Source organism: Populus alba, chromosome 3 (assembly GCF_005239225.2).
Source record: "Populus alba chromosome 3, ASM523922v2, whole genome shotgun sequence".
Taxonomy (NCBI): Eukaryota; Viridiplantae; Streptophyta; class Magnoliopsida; order Malpighiales; family Salicaceae; genus Populus; species Populus alba.
Window position 1 is genome coordinate 20994074 of NC_133286.1, and position 17962 is coordinate 21012035.

Genomic DNA, 17962 nt, shown 5'->3' on the forward strand with positions numbered 1-17962 from the left:
ATCAATAGAAAACACTTTCCAGTAAAAGAAAAATTTGGCTTGGTTTTCAGGAAAGTGTTTTCCTAAAAAATTTGGGGGAAAACACTTTCCGGAAGTTGTGAAAAATTTAAAAATGTTATTATTTGCTGATTATATCAAATTTGATCTCAAACTTTTGATCGCTATATATATTTTGTTTTTAATATTTATTTTCAATTTCATCTCTTAAAATTTTATTTTTATATTAATTTTGGTCATTATTTTTATAATTGTTATTTGCTTTTTTCTTATCATTTTTTTATTAAAAATTTTTATCTATCAGATTTGGTCCTCATTCTTTTGATTGTTACTTATTTTATTTGAAATAATTTATGAAATGTTGATTATTATTATTTTAATTTCTTTATCTTTTATTTTTTTTAATTTTTTAGATTTGATCTTTCGCTAAAATTTCTTTATTTTATTATTATTATTATTATTTATTTTTCATTACACTACCAAAAGGAAACTACTTTCCAGCAAACAAAGAGTGTGTTTGATAGTGTGGTGGCGGTTGCTTTCAAATAGTTTTTCGTGCCAAAAATACATGCCAATGATGGTTTTTTATTTTTTAAAAATCATTTTTGACATCAGCACATCAAAACTATTCAAAAAATACAAACCGCACTCAATTTTAACAAAAACAATAATTGAAATTTGTGAAAACACAGGTTGAAACGCAGAGCCAAACGGGTTCTAAGTTGCCATCAATAAACGTGAAGTATGCTCATTAATCTCATGCACATTTTGATTATTTTTTTTGAATATTTTAATAACGTTTATGATATGGATTCTTATAATAATTTTTTTTTTATTTTTTTTATTTTCATGGGGGTTTTAATGTAGAGAACATAGGGAGTGTAAAGGTGGCAACTTTTTTGCTTTATTTTATACTGTATTTAAAGCCAGTGCCTTTGAGGTTTTATGGCAGCCCATCAACAATATTCTTAGCACGATCTTATCATTTATGGTACTAGCCTGTTGGGCCTCCCTTTTCATTATTTTAAGCGTAGTTGCCACCCATCTTTCTGTGGCTCCATGTTCCTTCTCCGAACCATTCATATAGGTATCTTAAATAGTGTAGCTGGAGCTTTACCGGTTATGCTTTTTAATATATTTTTTAAGTAAAATATATTTTTGAAAATATTTTAAAAACAAACATTAATGTACTTTCAAAAACATAATCCTCTTGTATCTGACGCTTTAAATTCCAACAATGAGTTCCTGATTAAACAATATCTACATTCAATTAAAACTTATGGTATAATTTCTTGACAGCAAAATAAAGAAAAAAGTAAGAACATGTAATATCTAGGAAAAAAGTAAGAGCATGTAATATCTAGGTAATTTCTATGCTCTTTAAATTAGGCCTTCAAATTAAGACTGTAATGAGCCCATGGCAGAGAGAGACATGAAAGTGTAATTTCAGAAAATTATTATTTATATAACAAATTTAATAAACATGTAAAATTAAATTGAATTTATTAATTTTGTACTAGTTAAATTTGATTTTATTGATTTTAAATTTTTATTTGATTTAGCATGTTAAATATTTATTGACTTAAATTTTATGAGTTAATTCGTAATTTTAACAATTTTGTTTGTGATAGCTCTTGTGGTTCAGATTTTAAAAAGATAATTGAGAAATTATTTTCACTCGTGATTTGTTTGATTTAAATAAGTATTGAATTAAAAATATTTAGTTAAAATTATGATTAAAATTGTTGTTTTAACTTAAATTACCACAAAAAATACTGGTGAAGATGGAGAGGATGCAAAAGACGATTGGGTATCTTATTAATCGTCAAAACATCAACTGTTGTGGTCAATTCTGCTGGGACTAAAAGCCAACCACTTGATGAATGGGCATTAGCTGTTTAGCACTCCATGGTAAACACTTCAGGCTCTTTTCCCGCCCCTTTCCCCGCTGGTTCCTTGATATCTTCAAGGGGTGCGAGCGCCTCGTTCGAGGATTGAGCATAAAGGACTAAAAAGAGTTCAATAAATACTAAAAGACATAAAGTGCAGTTTTTATAATATTCATAGTAATGGTCACCAGCTAATTTATAATTTATTCATCTACTTTATCAATGAATGAAAAATGATAAAAGAAAAGGAAGAGAGAAGAAAGGACAGGCGGAGTCAGATGTTGGACCTAACTCCACTTTCCTGGCACGCGTAGTTCACGCATACACAAGCACATTCAGAATAGTATTCAATTAAAAAAAAACAAAAGGGATAAAAGAAGAAGAGAGAAGAAATAAAGTGAGTCTTCTGCATTATTAGCACATCACGTGAAAAGAAAGACACAAACAAAGTTATTCAACGTAAGATTTAAAACCTTTTAGTATATTTTTCTAAGAAAAAAATTATTTTTTTAATGTGAGATTTGAAACTTTTTGTAGATATATTTTATGTTCACAAGAAAAATATTATGTTTTTTCAAAGTGAAATTTGAAACCTTTTAATATATATACCCTATATTTCTAAGAAAAAAAGTTATTTTTTTAAAATAAGATTTCAAACCCTTTAGTATATATACTATATGTTTTCAGATCATTTAGACGTGTTGATATCGAAAATAATTTTTTAAAAATAAAAAAATATCATGCAGCCAACTTGGGTTAACCCATTAAGCATTATTCTCGTATCATGGTTCAGAATAACCTAATAGAAAATAAATAAAACAAATCATGAAATGTGAAATGTGAAAAAAAATTAGGCAGAAAAGTAATCTAAATGTTTATACAATAGATTTAACAGAAATACCAAATAAGCATTAGAACAAACCAAATACAAGCAAAATAAAATATATACGTGAATGTGAATAGCATAATGTTGGGAGTGAGTTACCTTGGAATAAAATTATCAATATGTACCTAAATAAAATTCAAATTCACCTTGGTAAAATTTTTATATAGACAAATGCCGGGATTCAGAAATTTTTTCCCGAGAACATGAAATTTAATATTTGGGATATAGAGGGAATTTGGTAAAATTTAAGAGTGCGTGCGCGCATGCTCGCGTGAGAAGAAAAAAAGAAAGGTGGGAAATTACCATTTACATGTGAGAGAGATAGAATTATAGCGAAAACATAAAATCTTAAGGGAAGATCTTGAGGGAACATTAACCAAGCTTAGTGAGTATTAATTGGAAGAAATAAAAATCAAGTGAAGGTGAGTATAAATGGAGAGAGGAAGTTCAACCAAGTTAAAGAAGAGGTGGAGTTGCAAGCTGCATTTGGGAAGTGTTTAGAGTTTAATTACTTGCTTGGTAATGCATTTTAAGGATTTTTGATCTGAATTTTAATAGTTTAAAGTTTTTAATTGATTGAAATTTTGAAATTAAAAAGTTAGGGTTCTTCAATAAATGTGGGGGAAATAAAAATTAATTGTAATTTGTCATGGGGAATAGTGTGAAAATTAGAGTAAAGTAATTAAATTATTGTAATTGAAGTAAAATTTTTGATAATTAAATAAAGCTAGTGGCTGGCCAAATGATGAGAGATTTTAGGGGATTTAATTGTGAATAAATGTTGGGAATTGACTAATAATGTAGCAAGTAGAACTGTTTTTTTGAATATTTCTTTATAACTTTTTAAATTTCATGGAACACTTGTGTTGATTCTTGTGTGAAATATTACTACCATAAAAATAAAAAAAGAATTGATGTCCAGATAAGGAATGTCATTGAATTGTTGGTCCCTATTAGATTTTGGTATGTAATGGAGTCATGAGACGTTAAAAATTCTTGAGAGATGAATTGCACTATGAACAGTGAAATGAATTGAACTGTTCCTTATTTTGTGAACAGTGAAAAATTTTTGGTATGTAATGTCATTGAATTCACTTGTGAACAGTAAAATGAATTACACTATTCCTTATTTTTTATTAGCCGTAAAGAACGAAAAGCATGTTTTCGTTGCTTTTCTTTTTCAGCATTTTAAACGCAAAATTCATATGGATCCCATGCATAATAAATCACTTTTTTTTATTATCAAACGGTTGCGGACTGCGGTTTAAATAAAACGCAACTGCAGCCGCATTAACAAACGGATTGTAACTCATAAGAAAGAGCGAGGTGACCTTCATTATAACTTTACTGCCCCACCTCTCTCGCCTACGTGCAGCAACCACACTACTAGATGTTCATGGCGTCTTCTTCTTCTTCGTCTAGACCTGGTGGGGGTTACGATGTATTTCTAAGTTTTAGAGGTGAAGATACTCGCAAAAAATTTACGGATCATCTTTTCACTGCTTTACAGACAGCAGGAATCCATACATTTCGAGATAACGACAAACTTCGTATAGGTGAAGAAATCTCCTCACAACTCCTCCAAGGAATACAAGAATCCAAGATTTCTATAGTGGTTTTCTCCAAGGGCTATGCTTCCTCCACTTGGTGTCTTGATGAACTTGAAAAGATTCTTGATTGCAAACAGACAACTGGTCAGTTTGTTATACCTGTTTTCTATGATATCGCTCCTTCTGATATTAGAAAACAGACGGGGAGTTTTGCTGAAGCCTTTGATAAGCATGAAGAACGTTTTAAGGAAGAAATGGAGAAGGTCCAAAAGTGGAGAAAAGCTCTCGAGAAGGCTGCCAATATAGCTGGGCTGGATCCTCACAGTATCGCAAATGGGTACTTCTTTTCTTTCCCTGTATCAATAGCAAATGCTTATAACTTTTACTCTTATTATGTTTTGTATTTTAAATTTGCATTAAATTCAAAAGATTTATCTTTCATCAATGAGTGATGACTTTTTTTTTCTATGCGCAGGCATGAATCAAAATTAATTCAAACGATTGTCGAAGAAGTTTTAAGCAAGTTGAAGACAACAATGATATCTGGAGGTGAGCTGCTTGACGATGCTGAGGAGAAGCAGATAACAAATACAGCTGTGCGGAGGTTGAAGACAACAATAATATCTGGTGGTGGGCTGCTTGACGATGCTGAGGAGAAGCAGATAACAAATACAGCTGTGCGGGAGTGGCTGGCCGAGTATAAAGACGCTGTCTATGACGCCGAAGACTTCTTGGATGAGATTGATTATGAAGCTCAAACCTTCATAGGTCAGACGCCGAAGAGGTTGATCAAATTAGGAGACCTCCAGGAGAGACTAGATTACTTAGTTAAACGAAAGGTTGACCTTGGTTTGATCAACCGCACGGGAAAAGAACCATCATCGCCTAAAAGGCCAACAACTTCTCTGGTGGATGAACGTGGTGTTTATGGTAGAGATTATGACACGGCAGCAATACTGAAGTTGCTTCTATCAGATGATGCAAATGAAGAAAACCCAGGTGTCGTTCCCATTGGGGGAATGGGCGGGGTTGGTAAAACCACGCTTGCGCAGCTTGTATACAATCACAACAGAGTAGAAGAGTGGTTCGGTCTCAAAGCCTGGGTTTGTGTTTCAGAAGATTTCAGTGTTTCGAAGTTAACCAAGGTTATCCTTGAGGCGTTCGGTTCAAAGCCTGCTTGTGATAATCTGGATCAGCTCCAGCGTCAGTTGAAGCAGAGATGGGAGGGAAATAAATTCTTGGTTGTTTTAGATGACGTTTGGAATGAAGATTATGCTGAATGGGATAGGTTTCTTACCCCCCCTGAAGTACGGAGCACAAGGGAGTAAGATTCTTGTCACAACACGCAATGAAAGTGTAGCAAGAGTCGTGAGAACTGTTCCAACTCATCATCTAAAAGAATTGACGGAAGACAGCTGCTGGTCCGTGTTCGCCAAACATGCATTTCGTGGTGAAAATCCCAATGATGATGAAGAGTTGCTAGAGATTGGAAGAAAAATAGCGAGAAAGTGTAAAGGCCTTCCTCTAGCTGCAAAAACACTCGGAGGTCTGCTACGCACCCAAAGAGATGTCGAGGAGTGGGAGAAGTTATTGGAAAGCAATCTATGGGATTTACGCAAAGACAATATCCTCCCAGCTTTGAGATTAAGCTATCTTTATCTCCTGCCACATCTAAAGAAATGTTTTGCTTATTGTGCCTTATTTCCAAAAGACTATGAATTTCAAAAGGATGAATTAGTTCTCTTTTGGATGGCAGAGGGCTTCTTAGACTCCTCTGCAGTAGATGATGAGATGGAAAAAGCAGGTGCTATGTGCTTTGATGATCTCTTGTCAAGGTCCTTTTTCCAGCAATCAAGTGCCTCTCCCTCATCATTTGTGATGCACGATCTCATGCATGACTTGGCTATCCATGTGTCTGGTCAATTTTGCTTCAGGTTGGGGGAAAATAATTCTTCCAAGGCCACCAGAAGTACTCGACATTTATCACATACGGGAGCCCATTTTTGCAGCACAGAATTGGAAAACATCCGTGAAGCCCAACTTATACGCACATTCCAAACTTTTGTAAGTTATTGGCATCATTTTCCTGATTGGTATAATGAGATCTTTCATATATTGCCAACACTTGGGCGCCTACGTGTGCTATCCTTGTCTGACCATCCCGGTGCAGCTAAGATGCTTTGTTCAACTAGCAATTTGAAGCATTTGCGGTATTTGGATCTCTCGCCGTCAGATTCGCCGTCAAATTTAGTAACGTTGCCTGAAGGAGTGAGTGCTCTTCTCAATTTGCAAACGTTGATCTTGAAAAAGTGCCGACAACTTGCTAGTCTACCTGATCTTGGAAATTTGAAGCATTTACGACATCTGAATCTTGAAGGAGCAGGAATCGAAAGGTTGCCTGCATCTCTGGTAAGGTTAATCAACTTGCGGTATCTTAACATCTCACAGACGAATTCTTTGAAAGAGATGCCACCACATATAGGTCAACTTGCAAAGCTCCAAACGTTGACTTTATTTCTCGTGGGAAGACAAAGTGAGAATAGCATTAAAGAATTGGGAAAGCTACGACATCTACGGGGAGTACTTCGTATTAAGAACCTTGAAAATGTGGTGGATGCTCGGGATGCTGCTGAGGCAAATTTGAAAGGTAAAAAGCTTGATCATCTGAGCTTTAGCTGGAATGGTAAGACTCATGACCCGCAACACGTAACAAGCACACTTGAGAAATTAGAGCCAAATAGAAAGGTGAAGGATCTTCAGATTTACTGTTATGGAGGTGTAAGGTTTCCGGAGTGGGTAGGAGACTCCTCTTTCTCAAATATAGTGTCCTTGATGCTCTATGAATGTACAAACTGCACCTCCTTACCACCGCTCGGACAATTAGCTTCTTTAGAGGATCTCTCCATTTATGAATTCCACAAAGTTGAGACTGTGGGCTCCGAGTTCTATGGGAATCGTACCGCTGTGAAGAAGCCATTTGAATCCCTCAAAAAATTACGTTTTGTAAGGATGGCAGTGTGGCGCGAGTGGATTTCAGACGAAGGCAGCCGGGAAGCCTTCCCTCTTCTTGATGAGCTTACAATCGTGGAATGCCCCAACCTTGCAAAGGTCCTACCTAGTCACCACCTTCCATGTGTAACAAGACTTAAAATTAGAGCATGTGAGCGGCTCGCGGCTCCATTTCCCAGGTTTCATAGGTTGCACTCTCTCGATGTTTCTGGAAACCGCTTCCAAATGGGTTGTTCACCTTCTGAGCAAATGGGCTGGGCTGCTCTCAAATGCTTCGCACTGGACTTGGTCCCCAATGTAAATTCTCTTTCTATCTCTGACTGTCCAGATCTGGAATCACTATGTGCACATGAAAGACCTCTCAATGATCTCACCTCTCTCCATTCTTTGTCTATCTGGGGGTGCCCTAAATTAGTTTCATTTCCCAGAGGAGGGTTACCTGCTCCAGTCTTGACACGACTTGTGTTAAATTATTGCAACAACCTGAAGCAGTTGCCTGAGAGTATGCATTCCCTCCTCCCATCCCTTAACCATTTGGAAATAAACGATTGTAGAGAAGTTGAGTTGTGTCCAGAAGGGGGTTTTCCCTCCACATTACAATCACTTGAGATTTGTAGATGCAACAAACTCATTGCAGGCCGCATGCAATGGGGTTTGCAAACGCTCCCTTCACTTTCACACTTTACAATTGGTGGCCACGAAAATATTGAATCCTTCCCTGAAGAGATGCTGCTGCCCTCAAGTCTTACATCTCTTAAAATCGAATTCCTAAAACACCTGAAATCTCTTGACTACAAGTGGCTTCAACACCTCACCTCTCTTAGAGAATTGGCTATAAGTCACTGCCCCATGATTGAGTCGATGCCAGAAGAAGGGTTGCCCTCCTCCCTTTCTTCTCTTGAAATTTCAGGTTGTCCTATGCTGCGTAAAAGTTGTGAAAGGGAGAAAGGTAAAGATTGGCCCAAGATTTCTCACATTCCTTGCAGAATTTTATGGAGCTGGTAATACATAAATCACATTCTTTCAATCGTCCTAGAAAGTAGCAGTTAAAATGAGGTTTTCTTTCAATCGTCCAACATATTGAGGTATTGCTACTAAATAGTTTATTTTCTTTTCAGTAATCAAAGGCAATTTCAGTTACAATTTGGATGAATGAAATACAGATATTGTCCTAGAAAGTTGTATGTTTTTATTTGTTGTATGTTGAAATACAGATAATTTCTTCCTATTGTCTCTCATGCATCTCCATAAATAATAATCATCATTCTATTTCAATATCTTTTTTGCTATAATTAATGCTACTATTGTTCCTCTATCAAATGCGGCAAATAAACATCACATGCTTCCGATTTTGAACTGCCAGCGCCACCCTTAAAAGACAACGGGCCTAGCAGAGCTGAAAAGGACTAAAAAATATTTAAATAATCTGCAACAGATTTTTCATTGTTGACGCGACAAAATCAAAAATCAAAATTTAAAATCTCCATTCTCTCCTTTTCTCCTTTTCCGCATCTTCAAAAATTCAAAATCTTTTCCCCACCTCTTTCTCTAATCTATTCCCCTTCTCCTAAAATTCAAAATCCAAAAACTTTTGATTTATCTATTTTATTGTTACTTAACTTTGATTAAAAAAACTTTTCTTGAGGTTTAATTTCATAAAAGATCTTTTATAGATATAAAAAGAAGAGATAATATAAAATTCATCCGCGTATTGGAATCACAATTCAGAATCAAGTGAAAGCGGCCAATGTCACTCGAGAGAGTAGGCACTTGCAAATCTACTAATAATTATTGGAGCATCACCCTTTCGCACAATCAACAGAAAGTCATCATCTTGAGAACCAACAGCATTAATTGTTTTGCAGTAGATACGTAGCTATATTAACAACAATACTTCCAGCATGCACAAATGCGACTTCTTGATGGTTACGCTGCTAAATACATTTACAAATCCCCATCAATACTGGTGTTTATTCCTCATGATGATCCAGTGAGCTCACAATAAAAGAAACCTCGGCATTACTAGTAAATCGTCACTGCAAGCATGGAAGAGATTCAGGTAGGAATTACCCTTGTCTTCATTGAGAGGCTTTAACCTCCCTAGCTCCTTCATCAGCAGGCCCATTGTTTGATGCATCCTCTGAAGCGTCTAAGCAAGGATTGCTTTTAAACTGACTTAGAGGCTGAGCACTGGTCAAGAGACTAGAAAGTTGAGACCCCCTTTGCGAAAAGTTTGGTTTACCTTTCGGAGTCTCAGACAGGCTTCCCGTTGACAGCTTTGCTAGGCCCATTGTCTTGTGCTCACACGGGAGCTTAGTTGAAAAAGGTGATTCAGGTGTTTCAGGATGCTTCCCAGGAATATCCATCGGTCTATGAAACAGCAAATGAGCCACAGTCCGGTCTACGGGATTGGTCTCTGTTTCCACCTCAGGCATCTTAACCACCTGCAGTATACTCATAAAATCCATGAGGAAAATGACAGGCAAGTTTGAGATTGCCATACTCTAAACAAATTGATAAAGACTTGATTAATAATTTTGTGCAAACAAATTGAATAATTTGAAATGGAAGGACGAGATGTAAAGGAGCAAACTCATTGAAACAAGAAACAATCACATTGTCGCTTACAACAAAAAATCGAGTTTCAGATCAAAACAGCTTATGGTTTTGGCTGGAAGCATCCCATTTAGACATAGATGAGCCGATTAGAAGATGATTTGAGTTCTTAAATTTTCTTGCTTAAAATGTAATGTAACATGAATCTGCAGATGATCATTAAATTAGTTCAAGTTCTCTGCATTGATGATTCCTGTGAATTTGTAAAGATCTTGTTTTTCTTCTATTTGTCCTTGAATAAACTTATTGCAACTGATTCAAAAAATAAATTAAACCTTTAATTATATAAAATATCCCTTCTCTAGTTCTCTCCTTTTCTCCTTTTCTGCATCTTCAAAAATTCAAATTTTTTCTCCACCTCTATCTCTAGTCTATTCCCCTTCTCCAAATCCAAAAGCTTTTGATTTATCCTTCTCTTTTATTATTTAATTTTTATTAAAAAAAATTGATTCCTTATAAAGCTGAAGTTAGAAAACAATTTTGGAGTGCATACCTTCCCTTCTCAGCAAAATTTTATGGTGTTTCGGAAATAACTAATACCATCTTATTAGTTATTCTTCAAACATACTTTGATAAAAGAAATTGAAGAGATAATATAAAATTCAGTATCTATAAAAAAAAAATATAAAATTTACAATTTTTTTCTAGTTATATCTCTTTATTTTTTAAATAAAATTTCCAAAATAACTAATAAGATTAAACTAATTATCCATGAACACCATAATTATATCTTCCCAAAGATGTAAGCCTTATATCACGGAGGAATGTACGAGGGATTCAAAAAACTCTTTCCTTTGTCTTTTTAATTCTTTTTTTTTCAATTAGTTTATTTATGAAGTCGCTTATTAGCTTGAAAGTTTTCCTCGCCTTGTCCAATCTTCGCTAGAAGGGCTTGTTCTCAGACCGAGGAATTTAAAAGAAGAAGTGGATGACCGAAGAGGGCAATTTAAGTAACAGCTTTGGCTTTCCATATCTTATACTAGTTCGTTTGATTCCAGTTTTGCTTCAACTCTCAACAACACTCCCTTCTTTCGTTGCTCGACATCATTTAAATGAACATGGCTTGATTACCTTTTTCAAGCAATGATGGAGTAGGAGTGCAGTTAAAGAACACACCCTAGCTGTTTGACAAAATGCCGATGAAGATGATAGTCATTTTAGTGCTGCTGCTCGTAACAACCCAGGTAAGAAAACTAACGACCTCTTGATGTGTTTTTTTAGGAAATAAATTAAATGTTTTTATTTGTTCATGTGTTTTCTTCAGGAGGTGGTGCTAACCAGAGAAAGCTAAAGCAGAGGAGGATGGCCAAGAGGTTGGAAAGGGAAAAGGATGAAGCCTTTTGTTAGAGGTCTAGGTGCTGAAATGTCTCGGACATTGGGGCTGGGACAATGGGCTGTCCAAGCCGAGGCAGAGACACAGCAGCATTGGATGCATAGGTGCTTGTAGCTCGCCAGTTGGTTCGTGGGGGCTGTCCAAAGTACAAGCAAATCTTAGGGTGGACTGCCCGACGAGTGTGGGTTGCTTAAGAAAAGCATGAGGGATGAACTGCCTAAGAGATGCATGGACTATGTAAGCTTGCATACTATGCAAGACATATTTTGCATAACACACACAGAGATTGTGTATTCCTTTCTTAGAGAGTTAATAAAAGGTCGGGAAGATTTTCCTGAAAACTGTTGTGCGCTTGCTTGTTGCTTAATTTGCTTGCTTGCTCGTCTTGCTTGTAGTGTGAGGGAGTGTGGGATAAACTTTGTGGGTGTGATACAATTAGTTGGATTTCGTGCTTGTTTCATAAATAAATAAATTAAATTTTTCCATGAGGAGATTTCAGATGTAATAAATTATGTTCGTTTGGATCTACGAAGGAAAGAGGAAGAAGAAGTGGAATGGCTATTGGCTAAGTTCTTAAATTAGATGACCGGCTTAGCAATTAAAGGGTTACTGGCTTCTAAAACAAGTGATATGAATTATTAAAAACAAAAAATTAAATAAAAAAGAAGCTGATAATTGAAAAATCAGCAACGAAAATCCATTGCTCGTTACGGATTATCAGCAAATAAATCAGCAACCACAAACCGGCTTTTGTGCCACTGCAATGTTCTTTGGATTTACTTGGAATTGCTTCAATTGACATGAGAAACCCACAACCCAAGCCTTCAGAAGCAAGTGAACATAACCATAGTTCATAACAAGGAAGCATCCGCGTTTTGGAATCACAATTCAGAAGCAAGTGAAAGTTGCCAATGTCACTCAAGAGAGCAGGCACTTAATGATTTTGCCCTGTTTATCTAAAGTTGAGCAAGTTCTCTGCATTGATGATTCTAGTGAATTTGTACAGATCTTGTTTTCCTTCTATTTGTCCTTGAATGAACTTATTGCACTTGTTGAACAATCTTTGTCTCTCTCTCTCTTAGTTAAATCTAGCAAAATTTATCATTTGTGTTGTGCCACTCATTTATACTTGGATGTGTGTGTTTAGCTCTCCTTTTCAGATTTTACCTTTTCAATTTCTTTTGTGCTTTTGTATTCAAGAGTCGAAGTTCAAGCAGGCAATTTACATAAATCAATGTAAAGTTGATCAGGAAATTTTACGGCAAATTTCAGAAAGATGGAAAGCTATGTAAGGTTGTGGCGGCCTTCATCTCCCTGGGTGAGAGTATAGGAAACAATACAGGTGTGATGCCAGTATTACTGGGTTTTTTTTTTTTTTTTTGCGGAGAAAACTACAAATCCTAAATTCAAAGAGGAATAAAACATAAACTTGCAATGTAGTTAAGTTTAACAAGGAGTTTGCATAAATAAGCAGCGCAACATACGAAATTTTGCTAGGTTTAGCCACTAGAGAGAGAGATGTCTCAACAAGTGTGGAAGACAAATGTAAAGAAAAACAAGATTTGCACCCAAAGAAGGTGATTATGCACAAATTCACTGGAGCTAACAATGAAGAAAACTTGCATGGCCAGGGTAAAGCTATAAATGCCAACGCTGATGAAGAGTTACAAGAAATTGGTAGAGCAATAGTGAGGATTGTCTGATGTTCATCTATAACAGCAGCAGATAAATAATTGTAGCTGAAGAAAAGAATGGTGTGCGAGAGCAATTTCATAGAAATGAGACTGCTTGTATTGGACGTGAAACTGCTTGCCTACAATATTTGTGTTTTGATCTTCTAGCCTTTTGGTGTTCTATGGCTTTGTTGCTGCCTTTTAGTCTTTTGGTGTTCCACGGTGCTGCTGCTTTTTGGCTCTTGATTTAATAGAAATCCCTTGTATCGTTTGGGTTTTGGCATCGTTGGTTCCTGCCGTTGTCTGTTCTCCGGTCATCGAAGCTGACTGCAATCCTTCGACTCTGTTTTCATAGTCAGATGCTTCCTTTGTTTTATCCTTTGGTCATTTTCAAAATCAGATACTCCTGTAAACATTACAAAACAACTGTGACAATGCTTTTACTATATCTTAATACCTATTTTTCTTGAGATATTTAATTTAATTTACAATAAATTTTGGTTAATTTAATAAGTTTATATAGCTTGAAAGTGAAGCTCATCTTCTATTTAGTTTTCTTAAATATATAATTTTAAATTAAATTACTTTTAAAATAATTTTGAGTATATCTTAATTACATGTTTAAACATTAACTTTGTTGGATGCATTCCAAACCAATAATTTGAAACTAAATGTCTGCATTTTTTATTGTAAAAAAAACTTGAAAAAAAAATCTAACAAATAAAATGTTTTCTTAGAAAAAATATATGACTAAAAAAACGTTTTAAAAACTCATGGACTAAAAATGAACATTACTGAAAAGCTAATTTTTTTTCCGACATGGGCCGGTTATTACATAGGCAGGTATGTATATGGTTTAGGGTGATACGTATGGGTCGAGTAGGAGCAAATTATGTTTTAATGGTAAGATATGAGATAGGTTCATTCACCTCTTTACCGGTCTATATTTCTTAATAAATATTTTTTTTAAAATGGATTGTAATATTTGTAATGGATAATGACAGTTCAAAAAAGTTAAACTCAAATTATAATTTTGAAAATTTTAGTATTTAAAATAAAATAATTCATAAGTGGTGATTAAATTAGTAACCCAATAAAAAATAACATGTCTGCTTCAACAACAAAATCATATATTATTATAAATATTATAACACAACTTAGTATGCTGTTATTTTCACTTGCACTTTTCTTTTCAAGTACAAAATTATACTAAAAACTAATCAATAAGGTTTATAGTCGGTTGCTTCCATATTTATATAAATATTGAAGCATTTTTTTTTATTGCTATTTTTTTCTTTCAATTTTCGTTTTTTTCTCTTCCATTTTTTTGCTTCCATATTTCTATAAATAGTGGACCTGAATAAGTATGAATTTTTTATATCAAAATCTAACTAGATCAGGTTTCAAGTATTCATGAACGACTCCAAACAATTTTGATATCAAGAACATACCAACATCAAATTAGAACAAATTGTTCATAACCGAAAAAAGTAAAGCCCAGAACAAAGAAGAAAATATGAAAAAACGTTAATTCCCTGATGTGCTTCCATCAATGGTTTTCTTGTGTTTCACAAAAGAGGATACTATCTCGGGTAACATCCAAATTCCATCTATGGAATGATGCAGCCAAAACTTGGCAAATTCTCGTAATCGTTGTTCTCTGAAATCTGTAAAGAAGCTCGCAATAGCTATGGCCATGAACGGTGTAGGAGTTCTAAATCCTACAATCTCTCTCTCTCTCTCTCTCTCTCTCTCTCTCGATATCATTTTGATCCTCCATGGGTTCTCTCGATAAGGGGACTTTTCTTCAAGAATAATAGTTGGGCTATGGAGTATGGACAACAAGTTACAAAGATTGTTTAGTACGAGGCATGCATACGATTGCCTTAAATTTGGCAAAACTTACCTGAGGCACAATACTCCACGAGTCGGATCACATCGGCCTCCTTACCTTTTTTCTTACTAATTAATTAAAGAGCATGTATTATACTAAACATATCCTATGTGAAATCTTTATTTGGTTTCATAATCAGCAGTTGAACATTTTATGTATCGGTAGGGCCATGAAGGCCCTTTTTTTTTTTTTTTAAATTGTGGTTTAAAATTCAGAAAAAAACTATATTAAACGAGAAAAAACAATCCTAAATATGGATCGTGAAGAATCTAATTGTCTCTATTCATTAGGTTTCTGGTAAGTACATATTTTAATTCTTGGATTTGGCGTTAAACTTGTTCTTACTTATAATCAGATCTTGTACGAACCGCTTTGCTTAGCCAACAAGATTTCCAAGAGACACATGTGAATAGCAAAGGGCATCATGTTATGATCTTTGGAACTTGGTGTCCATACTCCATAGCCCAACTATTATTCTTGAAGAAAAGTCCCATTATCGAGAGAACCCAGGATCAAAATGATATCGAGAGAGAGAGAGACAGAGAGAGAGAGATTGTAGGTGCATTGTTTTGAAGAAGTATACCTTCTTTACCTGTTTTTTACCCTTTTTTGTGCATGTAATTCGTATATACAAGCATTCAGATTGCTTTGATTTTTTTGTCAAGAAAGTATTATGTAAACTAGACTCATTATTTCTAATTTGTTAAAGAATATATGATTTTATTTAAATACATTAAAAAATTAATTTCTTCATTTCTCTTAATTTTTAAGAAAATCTCTTTCTTCTCTTATAATTATAGTTATTGTTTTTTTAAATCTAAAATCAATGTCATGGTTAAATAGAATGGTATGTTATCCTTATTTTTATTAAATTAAATTAAAAAAAACTAAACTTCTTAAACAAATTACTGTTTACTATATATGAGTCCATGACCATGATAAAGTTGTTCATTAACCATTAAACCTTTTAACCCTCTATGATTTTTTAATTTACAAATTGTTTTCAAATTAAGGAAATTCTTAAGAAAATCTATCATATCATATATATTTTTTTAATTTCACCCCTATAATTTTTTAATCTTTTAAATTTGATCTTTATTATTTTTCATTGCTATTTGTTTTTACAATTTCATCTTCCTTGAGTTTTTTTCTTTTGAAATTGTATCCTCATTTTTTTATTGCTATATTTTTGTTTTTTGCAAAGTTTTTTTATTGAACCCGACTCTAGAATTACAAGAGTTGCGGGTTTTAGAGTTGGATCAGGTTTAGTAAGTTCATTCAAGTTTACTTAGTTTTTTTTTTGTTTTGCTTTGTTATTTTTAATGGCCTGTCTTTTATAGAGTTAGTCCTGAGTTTATGACTAGAATCATCAGTTTCAATGGGTTAACGTGAGATGATTTTTATTTTTTATCTTTTTTTAATCAATTTATTTCAATTTTATCATTCAATTTTTTTTTCATACTTTTCTTTCCATGAGACTATCTCAATCTTATATTTATGGTTGCGAAGTTGATGAGTTCACTTGGTTTAATAGGGTTTTTTGTGTTTTTTTTTTTTTAAATTTTTTTTTATAGTTTCACCTTCAATATTGAGTTGTTTGATAATCCGGGAGGGTTCAATTCTATTTTTTTTATTATCTTTTTTCATTGTTATTTTTTACTTAATTTATTGTAGTTGTATTTTTATATATATATTTTGAACCAATTAGTTGTATCTCACATTTTTTTTTTTATGTAATATTATTTTTTTAAGTTAAAAAAATACTTCCTCTCGCAGTGGAGTACGCATAGGCGGAGGCATGACAAAGGCTAGGGTAGGCTTTAGCCTAGGTCAAGATTTTATCAATATTTTTTAACTAATTTTATGTAAAAAAAATTTATAATTTTCAATTAAGTTATCAAAAAATTCTAAAATTTTGCGTGGAGCCTTCTAATATGATGCTTTAGCTTGGGTTAAAATTTCAGAATTTTTGGAGAAATTTAGAAATTTGATGAAAAATCACAATTTGATCAGTTTTACGTTATTGGACGTAATTTTCAATCCGACCATCAGATCGAGTTTAAATTTTACGAGGGATCTTAAAATATATTGAATAAAATCTAGTTAAGAGTTTAGGATGAATGGAGCTTGGTAGTGCTAACAAAAAAAAAAAACAGTCAAATAAAAGCAAAATGACTCATTAAGAGTAAAATAGTTATTTCCATTAAAAAATAAAACAATTTAGCTCCTTCTTCCTTTTATATGTTACCGACTGAGCAGAAGCAGAATAAAAAAAGAAAGAAAAGAAAAGGCGAGAGAGAAATAGAAAAAAATAAGGGAAAAACATAAAAAAATTCCAAGGAAACAAAAAGAAATGAGAGAATAATCTTGTAAACTTATAAAGTCCAACTTATAAAATACTAATCTAGGGAAGAATCAAGTGAAGGAAGAAATTTAATTATTTTGTTTTCCAGTTGACATGATATTGTTATTTTATCCCGGTTGAGGGGTTGTTACAATATCAATTTAGATTCGATTATAGATGAATTATATTCTACAAAACATCGAAGGATGTAACTTTAATAGTGAGTTTATTTTTACTTTCGCTTTAATTTTATGTACTTTTAAATTTATTTTTTAATACTTTAGATAGTGTATTTGAATTAAAACTTTACTATTAATTTCAAAAATTTATATACATGAGTTAATAATTGATCTTAAAAAATATTTATATATTTATTTAATAGCCCAGGATAAAAAAAAATTCATGCTCCGCCCTTGGGAGTACGGACAAATATTCAGGGGTACATTTTATAAGATATGATCCCAGGATAAGATGTAGATTTTGTTAAGGAGGTTGTGTATTAATTTGTTAATATGCATACTGCTACCTTGTGGAACTGAGTTACAAAGCTGAGTGGTACTTGCAGGTTCAAATGGTGTGAAGATTCCGAAACATTATTAATTTGAGCTCGAAGCCTCGAACTCTTTGCATTTCAGCATCCTTTACTGGTTGGTACAGGCCTTGACACGTCCTAGATGACTGGATGCTGCCGGATGTGACCTGGACCATAGCTTGATGCTGACTGCTTGGGCCTTCCTTTTCATTATTTTGAGCGTGGTTGCCCCCCACCTT

General features: G+C 33.9%; 1 protein-coding gene across 1 annotated transcript; it reads left to right on the forward strand.

The window, feature by feature from the left end:
- The first annotated feature begins 4077 nt into the window (after positions 1-4077).
- LOC118054256 (putative disease resistance RPP13-like protein 1) lies at positions 4078-8569 on the forward strand. The gene is given in 3 exon segments (XM_073407877.1): positions 4078-4659; positions 4798-5620; positions 5622-8569. Coding segments are annotated over 3 exon segments (4035 nt in total). The 5' UTR covers positions 4078-4162; the 3' UTR covers positions 8337-8569.
- Positions 8570-17962: the final 9393 nt, after the last annotated feature.